At 42.5% G+C, this 15,734-nt stretch overlaps 1 protein-coding gene across 2 annotated transcripts in view; it reads right to left on the reverse strand.

Annotated features, from left to right (window-relative positions):
* ZNF423 (zinc finger protein 423) overlaps nucleotides 1-15,734 on the reverse strand; it is a 225,077-nt gene that overhangs the window by 154,037 nt on the left and 55,306 nt on the right. The window contains exons 3-4 of one of the 2 annotated variants that reach the window (XM_066557160.1): nucleotides 4,883-5,083; nucleotides 944-1,024 (exon numbers count right to left, since the gene is read on the reverse strand). In XM_066557160.1, coding sequence (XP_066413257.1) covers nucleotides 944-1,024; nucleotides 4,883-5,083 — 282 coding nt within the window. The remainder of the gene's footprint in view (nucleotides 1-943; nucleotides 1,025-4,882; nucleotides 5,084-15,734) is intronic. The other variant, XM_066557161.1, reaches the window with a different exon arrangement.

Here is a 15,734-nt window from a genome sequence, read left to right on the forward strand (position 1 = left end):
CCTGGGCACTGTGGCCAGGGTGGCTGAGGAGCCCTGGGGAGCCCTTGTGCTGTCCCTGCACCTGGAGAGAGGACATCTATGACAAACTAAGGACGGGAGCCTGCACTTGAAGCCCTCCAAGTGATTGACAATAAAAACACTGCCCCGGTGCCCATTTTCAGATCTGGACAGCAAGAACTGAGGACTCCAGGGAAAATCCATGTTTTTACAGTTTGTGATACTATTGAGCTTTTCTGGTGCCAATTTTAAAACACTGCTATGACCTCTGGAAAGAGGAGAAACTGCATTTCAGCACAACAATGCAGAAAAGAACAAAAAAAGGAAACTTGTTATTTTTTTAAGCTTGAAACACTAGTCAGGTTAAGAGAAAAGAGCAGAATTCTGGCAAGGACAAGAGCACTCAGACTGAACCACAACACAGTAATTAGGGCCAGTAGGTCATTAGACACACAGCTGTATAAACTAGGTGTATAATTAAGTTTCCACACTGCTTTTTCACAACTGTATTTCAGTTTCTTTTGTAGAGGACAATCAGTAATTCATTAATTTAAAGATGTAACAAAAGCAGCAGCAAAAAGAGAGAAAAAGGACTAATTTGCCAATCAGGTGCAAACAAAGATTACAATTTTGGGAAGGGCTAGTTTTGGAAATGTATATAAGACATCTCTGTTTGTCAGTGGGAAGTAAAAAATGCCACCTGACAAAAACATTTATGAGACATTGTCACTTGTTGACAAGCTGCTGTATGTGTGTTTCTGGATAAGCATCCCACAAATGGGGTTGCATGGCAATTATAATTCTTGTAGCAGGTGAAATAAAAGAAAATGCAAAATTATACACTAGCATGAAACAGTTACAGTACCTCGTTTCAAAGGTAAGCCTACAAGTTATAGGGCATTTAAAAGAAGCAACTGCAAGACTTTAATTATAAACTAGTTCCTACCGTACAGTAGTTTAGAAAAATCAGCTGCTTCCAAGCTGGCAATATCCATATATAGCTCTGCTGCTGTTTGAAACAGACAACCTGTAAAGTTATCAACAACAGAAAGGACCTCATGAAATGCTCAGAGACCCACCCAAAATCTACTTCTGTCCGCTTCACTGATGTGCTAATTTGCTTTAGAACCTCTACATTCACTTGAGAATCTGAAGAAACAACTTCACCTGAGACTATTCTGACCCAGGGAAGGAAAGGGGTGGAGGAAGCAAAAAAAGCCCACAATAAAATACTGGAGCTAAACCCAGATTAATGCAGGATTAAACACACAAGCCAAATGACAAAGCTTGTGACTTTTTAGCCACTTTTTGTCAGACAACAAACCACCTGGCACCAGCTACCAGACAGTGATCTATCACAGAATAGTTTCTTGATGTAGGAAGCCTCTGGTGCTTGTTGTAGGACACAGTAAGTTGTAAATCCACATGTAGTTCTTTACTCTTGTCACTAATGCTGTAAGATAGCATCATGCTACACCAACACTGTAACAGCAGCATGCAAAAACACATAAAAAAGGCTGCACATGATGCCAATGGCAATTACTTAGCCCTCTCTAGTTTAGGGGATATGGGATACCAGTGAGTTTTAAAGTCATTTTAAAAGCTTAACACATCCAGTATATACACTAGGTGTTTTTATTTGTTCTCAGAGTATTTTTCAAGATGTTGCTGCTTAAGGAAACAGTTTAAGGCACTGTTTCCAGGACTGCTGCAGGAGTGCTTGTTTCTGGGGGCAAGCTGGGAAACAAGGGAAGATCTAAGCCAGTAAGGAATTGTGATGTTCTTTTGGTACAAGCTGCCCCCATTTAGGCCCTTTTCAGATCCCTATAGACACTGGGAACCTACAACCTGCAATAACAGACATCAGTCATGAGCAAAAGGTATAAAAGGCACCTAATTCTGTCAGAAGGAGAACATCTCTACTTCACTGACATCAAAAGGAATGCCATGCACCTATGCTACCAGAGATGTCTAGATTTCATCAATGTTTTGTCCTCAAAGAAACAAGTCTGAAATACATGAAAAAGCAAGGAGGGGAATGGCTGTTTGTTACTTCCTTACATGTCAAAGCAGCTGTGTTCAAACTGTATTATAACTTCAGCACGCTGTAATGAATTTCTAAGGGATTCCAGTGAAATAGATGGTTTATCCTGTTCTTTGGAGTGATCTCTTGTAATCCTGCAACACTCCTGAGCTACAATACCTTCCTAACTTCAGTATCCCAAAGGAAGTCATTAGTTATGTTGTATTATCAGCCTGGTGATATTATCACTACAAATATTACCTGTATTGATCTGGAGCCATGTAGACATGACTGAAAGCCCTGCTTCAGATTAAGACATGAAAATCTAGCTTGCCAAGAGGTCAGGCACTGCATTACACCCTCAGGTGTGTCAGGCAGGTATCACAGGGAAAAGGAGTGCAGGGTAACTAAGGACACAGACAAAGAGCTCTTCTTGTAGGGTAAAATCTTAAAATTCAACACACTTTCTAATGAGGTCTTAGGTTTTCAGCCAGGTGGTGCAAGTCTTTTTAGATGAGCTGAACAAAGACACACATTTTACATGCTTTCCTCAAAAATCCTCATGATTATCAGACCATGTCATCAAACTGGTGTATCTGAAAGGGTTGTTTTTTCCCCAAGGTAAGGTATGTGAATATCAAGAAATATTCCAGATTGTCTTCATGGAAACATTCTCATTCCAAAATATATGAGTGCAATCTTCCTATTTACTTTAAATCACATCAGGACACTAGATTAAACTAAATAGAAAACAGACACTCTAGTTCTGGAACAAGGATTATCCTCACATGGAGACAATTAGCACTTATTTCATGTATATGCAGATAGTTATATGGTGCCTTTTTGGGACAAAATGTCTTTGTAAATCATCCACACATGTGAAGACATTAAAAGAAGACAAAATTATGCTACCTGCAATCAAGAATAGCAATGGGAATACTGAAAAATTATTTTGATATATCCCTAAAAATGTAATTTATATTTCTTAGTCTCACTAAGAGAATACTACACTGAGGATAAAAAAAAAAAAACCTGAGGTTTGAAAACACTGACTGAATTTACATTAATAGAATCTCTAGGTTGCTATGTTTTAATGCAGTTTTGCCTCCAGAAAAGAATTGCTCCTTTTCATAGCACTGCTGTCACCTGTCATAACCTTACACTCCTGCCCTGGAGTCCCTGTCAGCAGTGCCCACTGCCCTCTGCCATTGTGCCATTACAGCTGTTTGGGGACCACACAGAGAACCAGATCCAAGCAGACATCTGGGCTAAAAGGAGCCTCCTTTTGTGGGGCTCAGCCCCAGCAGCTGTCCCAGCACAACTGAGGAGAGCGGGCAGTGATGGAGCAGTGGCTGCCCAGGGCGCTTCTTCCTTGGAAAGGAGCAGTGTCCACATGGGCTGTGCCCTTTGCCTTCCAGTTGGGAAAACAGAGTTTTCTGAATAGAAAGTTACATGTTCTTGCTTACTGCCCTGCAGCAGAGTGCCATGTGCAGAAGTCTCAGGCCATTGCTGTGGCTGTCAGCTGGCTGGGAAATCACCCTGCAAGAAGTGGCCTTTCGATTTTACACACTTTCAAGTTTGCAGCCTGTGTAGGGCTTAAATGAGAGTGCAGAGCAAGGAGCCCTGGGGGCAGGCTTAGGACTGCAATCCCTACCCAACTGCAAGCATGGGAAAAGCCCCAACATCCCTCTCTCCTACTTCCCAGCAGGTGATGGGAACAAGAGCAGGGAGTCCTCCCCTCTGCAAGCCAGAGTGAGACAAGGGAGGGTGCTCTTGGGGTGGGAGTCAGACCAAGCCAAAGCCTCCTCCTTACCCTTCCTCCCTTGCTGTATTCCATTCCCTGTATTTTTTTTTTTTTGGCTGATCATTTTACTTATGCCCAAAAAGGAGAGCAGAAAACATAGACTAATTACAAAACAAATTAAGTGGCCAGGAGGAACATGCACTCAGGGGAAAAATGATGGGATACTGCTACACCAGAGGAGAAACTAACCACTAACCCTTCTGCCTTCTGCCAGCCTTGACCTACCCGTCTGCCATAACAGCAACTGCCTAAAAATAATCTAGATGAGTGTGGAGGAAGACGTGATGGCAGAGTATTCAACTCTGGGAAGGTGAAAGATAAGAATCCCTGATTTAAATACATATGAACATATTCTGTGCTCCCCCTCCTAAGATTTGATTTAATCTTTGGTAAAATCTGCAAAGCTTTTTCCTACCCCTGTAAATCGGCTTAGCGTGCTCGGCTGAGTACCTGCTGCTACTGCTGGCCATGCAGAGGCAGCCCTGGAAAAGCAAGGTATGTTGCAATTGTTCACACCAGTGCTCTGAGCTTGTTCTCACTTTACAGAAGGCAAAATCAAGATCAGCGTAGGCTGATGCCATCCTCACTTCCATAAAATTCAAAAGGCAATGTAATAATAACCTAGGGAGAATGCTGTATTTTTAGGGTGGGATTACAGAACTCGCACTATGAATTTTAATCTCAGAAATCATCATGTTCTTTTAGGGGTTCAGAGGGCTTTTTTCCTGGGAATTTTGCACACTTCTGTCATTTAACTTTTTTAATCTTCCTACATTTGGAGAGAGGGAAAAATACCTGCCTGAAACTTCTAGCATTAAAAAACCCCACAACATTTTTGTCTAACGTAATTACTGACATATTCCAATTGGAAAGCTGTTGCTTTTATTTTAATTTTATTAAAGGAGTGAACAAAGGCTACCCAAGGCACCACAATAAAATTACATTAACTGTAAAATTACATTATTAATTCTTTAATCTCACTTGAGGCCTCAAGCTGTTGCTATGTCCAATTACCCAGCTAACCACCTGTCAGAACTGTAAAGCTAGTTTAACATTACCTCCAGGACAGTTGTGTGCCCTGTGTTCAGTCAGGTCTGCCAGTGAATCGAAGTCCTGCTGACAGTTATCGCAGGTGTAAATTGACTCATCCTCCATGTCTTCATCTTCCTCATTTCTCTCTTCCTGGCTCGTCACACTGTTCCTCTCTTCCAGGGCCCGGCTGTCCTTTGCTTCGCTCTCCAGCTCTCCTCCCAGGCCACCTGCCAATAGCAAGAACATCTCTAAGTTTGAAAGGTCTGAAAAACAAGAGCTTTAGGAAGGATGTTGCGCTTATTAAGATACATTTAATTACAGCTGCTCTCACATTATTCCCGACACCTTTCATTATATTAATGTGGTTTTTATATCATGCGGTGCAACAATTCTCAACTGTATTCTCTGCTGCTTAGTGCGAATCCTGCAAACATTCTCTCCTAATCTTCTCTGGTGGGTGTATAGCGGGAGCCTCTAACTCTGTCATATAAAGTTGTTAGTGTTTTATCACTTAACCAGATTCTCAAAGCTTTAAAAATTGGCAAGATTAATTACAGCCCGCGAAGAAAAGGCATGTGCTGAATTTTAATTCTCAGTGCTCTCCTCTTCCCACCGCCCCCAAGCCCCAATATTAGTAACAACAAGCGAAAAAGACGCTCTAGCTGAATATCCCAAAGCACACACGTACCCCAGGACATGAGAGGTCTTGCTGAACTAATGAGAGGCACTTGGTTGGGCAGATGAGCCTGACATTGTGCCGACCTAGCTGAGAGCAGATACAGTACATCTGACCTTCAGGTCTCTCCAATATTTTTTATCTTGTTCTGTGGCCAGAGTGCGGGCTAGCACATACATCTTTGCCAACCCCCCCAAGTTTTTATCTGCATTTGTGCACAGGGAGACTGAGCTCTCTGACAGCTCCAGAAACTCCCCAGTGTGGGGGGCTGAGCACCACAGGGCTGTGCAGGTGGCAGCTCCGCACAGGGGGCAGCTGGCTTTCCACTGGCCATGGCAGGAGAGCGGGGGTGGCAGGACAGCTGCTCACTCCCCCCAGGACACCCTCAGTGGCCTTTGTGAGGGATAAGCTTGCAGCCACATCCTCCTGCCTCCAGGACACCCCCTTAGCCACAGTGGACACCCAGATGTGCCTGAAGCCAGTCCATGCAGCACTGCAGACAACCCTTGCTTGGGCTCTCTGGAGAGGCCACAGAGCTGAAAATTCCCTTCTAAGTCCCTGCTGCCCTCTAAGCAGGGAAAGCATCTATTATGCACACTAGCCATGGTGGCCAGGCTTTGGTGACCAGCTGAAACAGAGCTGCCTCTGCCTCTTCTGCACACAGATTCCCCAACAGAGGTGATACAGCCCCAGGTGCTACACCTGCACTATTTCACTTGCCTCCACAAGAACTCATGTTCTTAATACACCCTGTCAGTATGATGGGAACATTTGGGAAGTCATTCAGAAAGTGAAACAGAACCACAGACTGCCAGCAGAAAAGATCCTCACACACTGGCTGACCCCAAAAGCAGGGGAGCTGCTCTCAGCCAATTAGGAGGGAGGTGCCACCTTGTTGGTTTGGGCTACATTTGGGGTTTAAGCCATTAAGGAAGGACCAGCAAACAGAGAGATGAATTGTTTCTAAAATCAGATCAGCACCAAAAAGATTAAGGACAACCAATGCTGAGAACATGAAGCAAAGCTGAAAATAAAATTTATTAAAGACAAAAACTGGTTACCACAAGCACCGCAATTCAGACACACATGGCTAGAGCTCTGCTACCACTATCCAGCCAGAGCACATTTCATACCATCTTCTGCTCTGTGCAGGGTAACATAAATCAACTGGTGTAAAACACTCTGCAGCTTTCCATGGAGCACTCGTAACATGACGTGTCCTTCCAATTGCAATGGAAATATCAAAAATCAGAGCCTGCGTTGGTGTGTGCCTCCCTCTTAGCAGTTAACTGATCTGCACATTTTCAGATTCTTTTACTGCTAAATTATACATACCTTTCTACTACAAAATTTCCATTAAGGGCAAGATATAATATTCATCTTGCCAAATCAGATATGCCACTTGCACAGCAGTAATGAATTTAAGGATTTAGTTATAAAAAGTATCACTCACTAAGCACTCCATATTCTAAGTCATCATCTATACTATTTTTATTCAATAAAATGCCACTAGCTGAACCTCATGCTTTATAGACTCTTCCTTAAATAAAAATGTCTTGTAATGAAAAAAAAACCCACAATTCTGGTTCTCTTACATTACTACTTCACCAAATAGTAAGTCACTTTTAAACCTATGCTAGCTTTGCTTTATTTCACACATCATTTAATGTATATATTCAAATTATCACTTACATTTTGTCATATTTACTTGGCACACCTTTATACAGTGTCTCATTCCAGACTGCAATCACAAACATTTTAGCTCATTCAATCTTTTTAAAGCCTGTGTCCTGCAGACTTGATAGTTAATAAATCAGAATGTCAACTCTCCAGTTTTATGACAGAAACCTATAAAAAGAGTCCAAGCATATAAATGTAACCTAAAGAATTGGCACCTGCGTCCATGCTGCCTGCTGACAAAGGCCTCGGGGAAGCACTTCTGAACTGACTTTGCCACAACCTGAAGAAGAAAGGTTTTAGGCAACTTTGGGCAGCTTTAAGGGACCTTCACTAATATTTTTAGCAGAAATTCTGTCTTTTGAGAGTTAACCTAAAGACCAGCTGATCTGCTGAGTACACTGTGACAAATTCATCCTTGGTTTTACTCCAATACTTCATGACTACACCAGGGATAAAGCTGCTCGACCGAGTCCAACAATAACAAATAATTTAGCACACTGCTTTAGGAAAAGTAAATTGTACAATGTGAGATAAGAAAATAGATTCCCCACTGCAAAGCAAAATTCCAGAAACATTTTTTAATTCCCTGTTGAATGGGAAATCTGATCCTCTAGGCAACTTCTCAAAAGCGTCGTTGCTTGACAGAGCTGTATGTCAAATAACACAAGAGTAAAGCTTGCAAAAATTACTTAGCAAATGTAACACTGCTTTACAATGGGATTTTTTTCTGGTTTTGGCGAGTTGAAGGAATTGTACATGTCTGCCACACCTCGGTGTTACTGTCCTTCAAACAAAATGGTCTTCAGATTCCTCTGCTGAGAGCTGCACACTGTGTGCTCGCCTTGCTATTACCAAACACTGCTGAGAAAAATCTGTGGTGTTTCTTGGGTTTCTGACCTTTGTCTCTACTCTTGCGAGCACAGGCTGCCAGCAGGGTGTGTGGGGTGCGGGCGGCCCTGGGGAGACGTTCGCTCCTTGCCCAGGGGAGCACAGCAGCCAGGGCAGTGATGGGAATGGGTGGTCCAGGCAGCAAGGAAAAGCTTCAAACGCAGCCCAGCTGCTCCCACAATGAGCTCAGTTTCCCTGATGAGGACAGCAGGCCACAAGCATTCCTCGGGAACTCGTTTCTGCAGAGTTCTGCTGTAGCAGTTCACAAATTTAAGCTGCAGTTTTCCTGCTGGCAGGAACTGCAGGAGCACCTTGCCTGTGGGTGCAAGCACACTGCCAGAGGGGTTTGGGTCACCACAGGAGGCCAAGGCACTGCTGGCACCACAGGCAGGGGTGGCTTTGGAGCTGGGCCTGGCTCTGAGGAGACAGGTCTGTGCACCACCAAGCAAAGGGGCTTCTTGGTTGCCAGAGCCAACAGGACCTTTTGCAGTCTCCAAAAATCAGTGGCTGTCTTGTGGCATCGAGCACAGATAGATGCATTTACTGCCACAGCTAATTTTTAAGATTCCATTTTTAAGCCTTGGATTTTAGTGAGCTTAATTCAACAGTAAGTAGTTTTTATCTAGAATGCTTAAAAATTTTGCAATAATCACAGTTATCAACCTGGAGGAATTCGTGCACTAAACACCACTGTGAGGACAGCACAGCACCACAGGCACACAGCTCACACTGGTGGGGTGTGCTCAGCACAAGGCTGTGGGCAAATGCCAGCAGAAGGGAACTACAGGCAGCACCAGGATAAATGATCAGGATAAACCATCACTGATGAGTTCCAAAGACAGGGTAACACTTCAGTGTTATAAGTAATTTTCAAGTGATCCTGCCATATCTAATGATGGTTCTAACAATCTTCTTTTATGAGTAAGAGAAACAATTTGAGAGGTCAGTTTTAAAAGTATACCTCATTACCCAAAATGTCAGGAAATGGGGTGGGGGGGCTTTTTTGTTTCTCTTTTTTTTCCTCTCCCTCCCCCCCCCCTTTTTCCCCTGTAGCATAGTGGAAGGTCTGCAGGGCTTTACACAAGAAGAATATTTTACCCTATGACCTAAACAATCTGGCCAACAGTCAGGAATATGTTATTCTAATTGCCACTAAAGTTAATGTTGTTAATGACCCTTGGTTTTTCTATACAAGCCAGTTTATGCTCTAGAAAGTTACTATTTCAAAGGAGACATAGCAAGAACTGGGAGTGTTCCTGCCTGACCTGGTGGTCCAAGGAATGTGGCAAACTTGGCAAAGCTGAAAAAGTGAATTCCCAAAGGCCCAGTTTGAAAGTTGCAGTCAGTAGAAATGCCTTCTGAGCTGTGTTCAAAACAGCTCTGTTACAGGAACAACGTGCTCCTAAAGCCAAATATTTGAAAACAGATTACATGTACCATGTTCAGCTCAAGTCAAGAGCAGATTTCCCTTGCTTCAGTCAGCCTGGGACAGACAGCCCTGCCACCAGGCTGGGACTGTGCTTAGAGCTCAGCATGGCAGAGGCTCAGCCCAGGACCACAGGGACAGCCCAGCCACGAGAGGCACAGCAAACTGCTTTGGGGCTTTGCTTAGTGGGGCAGGAATGAAGGCAGAGCAAGGCCAGAGCCAGACTGGAAAGATGCTGATGCCCACCTACAATTTCCACTGAAACACTTGGAAATGGGTAACACCTTGCAACACATGGGCCAGAAAAATTGAAAAGAAACCAACCTCAGCTTATTTTTTCATCTGTGGAATCAATTATGGACAGTTTAATTTTTTATTCTGTCAACACAACACAGGGTAGACAAGCCTTTCTATCTTTGTGCCAGTAAATTTTCTGGGGCTTTTATTTTTTTTTAATCCTGTGGATTTTTTTTTTAATCTAGAGCTGCTCTTAGGAACATGCTATTTAGGGGAGGGTCATGCCTGGCTTTAAATAGGTCCAATTATGGGGCCTCCATGAAGAAGCAGGCACCCACTGATGCAGTGCTAGGCAGCACTTTCCACCCCAGAAACTTTGCCACACAGATCTAAGACTGCAAAGTCACACTGTGTAAAGCACCACATAAAGATCTACACCACATGGACATGCACTGCCCAGGTCTGGCTGCTGGAAGGAAAAATGTAAAATGAAGAGCAGAAAAGAGGCATCTCTGCTCCTCACCTTGGTCCAAACAAAAACAAACATAGGACTATGGTTATTTCTAGAAGTTTTCCTGAGATGCAGGACAAGTGACAAAAGTACTGAATAAACAAAAGCTAATTGCTGGAGGAGTGATGGGTGCTGGCAAACAACTGACACCTCCTGGGGCTTGGCAGAGCCCTGCAGTGCCCACCCAGGGGCGCAGCCTTCCTGCCCTGCGGCCACAGGGCTACCCCAGCAAGACAAAAGGAAAGGAAATTTCATCCATAATTAGGAAGTGAGAACAAAAGAGACAAATGACTTAAAGGAAAAGCCTAATCTAAACGTTCGTTAGTGAATGTTTTGCTCAGTGTCAAATGCCAAATCAGTGTGGGGGAGGTTTCTACTTTTATGTGGTTTGCTACATTTTAGTATTGTCTTTAGCTCTGTAACATAGAAAGAGAGTGCAAAGTTCTCTGTACTTGTGATCAAAGAATGAAAAAATGCCAACAAGTCACTAGTGTTTCAGTAATTAAATCACAAACAAACTTAAACTGAAATCTTCATCATAGGATGAAGTCTTGCCTTTGCTGGGTACTCCCACTCTGTGACTCCTCAACATATCAAAAAATGTCTTTTTTAAACACTTCTATTTTGAACACAGATATGTGTGTGTGCTACGTCTCAAAGGGCCAGGGCCCTCCTGTGAGCTGCTGTAACCTCTGCAACCCTACCCACACAAAGCTGCCAAAAACCTGCTCTGGCCAAGCAAACCAGGTCAGAAAGTGTGGATTGCACCCCAGCCCTAGGACCAGGACCAGGAATCAAAGGCAGCTCATTCCACACATCAAATCATCACTATGTGCATCAAAGGCAAGCAGGTTTGGTCCTCCATCATGCAGTGCAGCATACCACTTTTACATGGTGTCAAACCACATGTGGTAAAGAAAAAAGGTGCCTAGCTGACAAACAAAGAGCCAGAAAGGAATAATGCATGGAACACCACAGTATATTCATGCAATGGTAAATCACACGGGATGACTACACGACAGGGCAAGCGAGCAAAGTGCAGGCACACAATCCTGCTGACACTCAGCTGCCCTGCAATGCTCCTCTCAGGCTGAAGAGATCCACACATCAGATCTTGCCTTCCCTCAACAAGAGGAAAAAACAATCATAATACCAAAAAAATTATTTGGTCCAGCATGTAGTTAATGGTGTTGGCCTCCTAAGTCTTACAACTTAATAAAATTGATCTCACTGCAGTACTGTAATGAAGAACAGTAGGATAAGGCTACCCTCGAACCATGAAAATTGCATATTGTTACCTCCTCGTGCCCTCCTAGGGCTGTGGCCGCTGCAGCTCCTGTGAGCTGTCATTTGTCTGCCTCTGACAGCAGCTTCCACCAACAGGCAGCAACAGTGGCTGCAAGAGCTTCTTTTGGAAAGGCAAGGGAAGAGGGAGAGTGTTCAGTGCTGGGTATCTCTGCATAATAACCCATGGGATAAAGCACAGATTACACCAGTAATACTGTTTTACGTGAAGGGTGTTAAGAATAAAATATACAAAAGTCAGAGATTTTAGGAAGCAGACATGATAACATTTCACATCAGAGCCTTATTACATTCCAGTTTGTATTAAATCATAATAATTTCTAAGTAAATGGAAAGTTCTCAGCATTCTTCAATTTGGCAAAGAAAAACTAATTTAGTAGGGTACAGCACCTCCTTCTATATCTGCTGGTACACACATTCTTAGAGAAAGGGGTGACCTTATCACCCTCTTCAACTTCCTGAAGGGTAGCTGTGGTGAGCTGGGGGTCGGTCTCTTTCTCCGGGCAACAACCGACAGAACAAGAGGACACAGTCTCAAGCTGCGCCAAGGGAGATGCAAGCTAGAAATAAGGAGGAAGTATTTTACAGAAAGAGTAGTCAAATACTGGAATCATCTACCCAGGGAGGTCGTGGAGTCACCATCCCTCGAAGAGTTTAAAAAAAGACTGGATGTGGCACTTGGTGCCATGATCTAGTTGAGGTATTAGAACATGGGTTGGACTCGATGATCTTAAAGGTCTCTTCCAACCTAGAATTTCTGTGATTCTGTGATTCTGTGATTCTCTTAGCTTACTTGCACCAGCACTTCTCAGGGAAAATGTCCATCTTCCTTCAGACAGGATGCAATTTCCTCAAATTAGCAGCAGTTTAAGAAAACCTCAAGTGTCTACCTGGAGTTTAAAGGCATGGAAAGTGGCAGGAACATGCAGAGGACTGGCAGCTCATTGCACTTTCCTTTGCTGTAGCAGTCACAGAATGGGTAACACACACAAACCTCTTCCCCTACAGTGCCTTGCTTCCACCTGAGCCCACCTACATCTCTCCATTGTTATCTCTGCTGTAGAGATACACCATACATCCAGTTAGAGATATGTATGAATGGTATAATTGCCCTGTTTTGTCCAGTGAAAGCAAGACTCTGCCATCTTTGCCTCCATGCAAATCCAGCCTTGCTGCAGGGCTGTGTGGAGCATCTCCCAGAATGATGTTCATTTATCCAGCCAGTCCTGGCTCCAGCCCTCTAGAACAGTGTAACCATGTACACCCAGCATCTGAAACCCACTGGCTTTGCTCAGTCAATGATTCTTACACATCACACACACAAACTCACCCTACTACCCTGCTTTTCCTGGATCAAGACTTCCATTGTATCCTTTAGTCAACATACTAGAGAAACCTTTTAATAAATGCTGTTAATTTTTTTATTGATCAAACTGTGAGCCATTTAATTTTCCATTATAGCAGAAACCTCCTATAGGAGCATTCAGATTGAGTTTCTTTATTCTGTCTCTAGAAGCATGTCACTTTTCATTATTGCTTAAAAATTAGAAAGCAGTTTCTCTGTTCTTTATGGCTTTTTTTAAGTTTAGTTACTGAAGGGTTATTAAACTTGGAAAATATACAGACAGGCATAATGTGATGAATAAATTCCTCGCTGTCTCTAACCAACTTTAACAGTAGCTTTTTTTATAATTTTTTAGGTTTATTTTCACTGAAAGACTGCCTGTAATTATTACTCATGTTCTCCCCAAACACTTATGTTACTAAAGTGTGAAATGTCTTCTAACACAAAGACAGTTCTCTGGGAAGTAATTACGAAAATGCATTCAGGGGCAATAATTTTATATTAACTGTCAGCAGCATACATCTTCTGAAAAGGCACTTGTTATGAAGGAATTATTTGTGTGGAATTTGAAGGCACTGAAGGCAAAGGAAAATTGCAGAAACACATTAAACTGAAACTCCAGCTCCCTCATCAAGGGTCAGTTTATGTTTAAATCATTACTTTGAAGACAACCCCACACCTTCCAGAGAGTCTATTAGAAAGACAATTTCAATTTATGCACAAATTGGACACAGTCTCCAGTTTTTGGAGTGATACAATTTACACCCCCTTTTTAAGGAAATTTCTGAGCAGCTAATCGAAAGAGATACGTCTGAAAATTATGGACTTCTATTAACCTTTCGCTGATGGCACTAAAAATACTTGCTACTGATTTATGGGCAGTAACAAAAATAGTGGCCTCAAAACTGACCAAGCACATTAAAAAGATATCTGTGTCTGTAATGGCTGCAAGAAAAGATTTAATGAGTATTTCACAGTAACTTTTGGCCTACAGGCCAATCCTTCAGTCCTTAGGAAGGTGAAATAACTCAGTGAAAGGTTTTTAAAAAGTGAAACCCAGCAACAGTGATTAAGCATCACATCATTTCAAAAGTGTTTTTTTAAAAAAATCAAATAAGGAAATCATATAAACACCACCAAACAGTAAAATCTCCTCTTAATCATAGCTGCAGGTAATGTTTCAGCCTTTCTAGTGCTTTTACTAAAATGATTTAGATGTTTCTATGCTATGTGACAAATGCACTTACACGCCGAAAAGCAGACAAAGAGCTGAGTTATTATTATTTATTTGCATGCAAGCAGCAGTGGGATTGTACTTTATAGTGTTAACAGCACATAGCGTTTATCAGCTCTTCAGTGTTTGGCAGCCAGTTTAACAGGATAAATATGGGATGTAAACACTTTCCCGACACAAAAAGCATTGTAAGTGAATCTTAGGGAAGGCAAGGAAAGGCAGAGAGCGGAGCAGTCCAGAGGGTGCCAAAGTGTTTGGCCGGAGCAGTGCCCAGGTGTGGGACACAGCCCAGCCACTGACCATGGCCACCCTCAGGGTGCCCTCCCCAGGCCAGGGGGCTGCAAGGAAAGCAGCACCTCCTTTTATTCTGGGGCCTCCACCTTGGAAAGGACAGGCTCACAGCCCTGTAGATCTGCTCTGTGCATCCCTGTGGCATCCAAATCAGAAAATGTGTTTGCACCCAAACTGCTCGACAGCCATCTGCAGAAGACTCTATCCACTTACTCAAGATGTGTGATTGCCATGCAACACATTATCTGCCTCTGAAAAAGGATGCTGCTGTCCACTTCCAGATTCCAAAGATGCATCTGAATGGGAGTAGCTGCCACCTTCAGTTCAATAATGAGGTTCAAAGCAAACCAGATCTAAAATCCATTTTAGATGCATGCATTTTAGATATAAAGTTCATTCATATGCACAAAGAAATTAGAATGCAGCAAGTATTAACTTCAAAGAGAAGTGCACTTCATCATAAAAAAGTGCTTTTCTCTTTCACATACAACTGCTAAATAATATTGACCATTGTACTCTAATAAATACATGTGCCCTTTCAGAAGAAAAATGGCACTTAAACTTCATTTAGGCATATGAATATTTTAATACAACTCAACTTATTGTTTTTCAAATCTTTGTTGAAGAAATGTGTTCTGTTTCCAGCAGTTCTATGGAATTCCACTCACAGCTAACATGGGACTTCTTAATCACATTTTAATCCATGGGCATGACAAACCCTTTCCTTTCTTTGAGGAAATGGTGTGAGAGATTTTCTTTTTTGCTTTTTTCTTTTTGTGGCTTTTTGGTTGTTTGGTGCTTTTTTACTTCAAGGTAAAGCCAGATATCTGCAAAACTTAAATCTATAGCTCCCTGAACAGACAGAATATTCAGAAGGCTTAATAAAATTCACATGTGGCTTGTTATTGCAGCTGCATATCAAATGCAAAAATAAGGTATTGACTGGTTCTGCTCAAAATAGCAGCTGCTGGAACTCTTTATTAAAATAAACCTGTTGATTTTCAAAGAGAGAAAAATTACAGATGATGTAATTTAGCATAAGCAATAAATGCCACTGCATATTTTAATGTCCCTTTGCCTAATTCAAAATGCAGATTCCTTTACTGTTCCTCCATAAGGTCCAGGACTTTGAACTGGCCTTCCTGCAGGAAGTTCTGGTCTTGGAGAATTTGTGTCTTCAGTGTACAGCCCTCAATGTATGCACACAGGAGCAAGATTTAAGCAGAGCAAGGACTCCATACAAAAATACCCTCTTAGGCCCCTGAATATATTTCCTTTCAAAATG

The sequence above is a fragment of the Molothrus aeneus genome, chromosome 11 (genome assembly GCF_037042795.1).
Source record: "Molothrus aeneus isolate 106 chromosome 11, BPBGC_Maene_1.0, whole genome shotgun sequence".
Taxonomy (NCBI): domain Eukaryota; kingdom Metazoa; phylum Chordata; class Aves; order Passeriformes; family Icteridae; genus Molothrus; species Molothrus aeneus.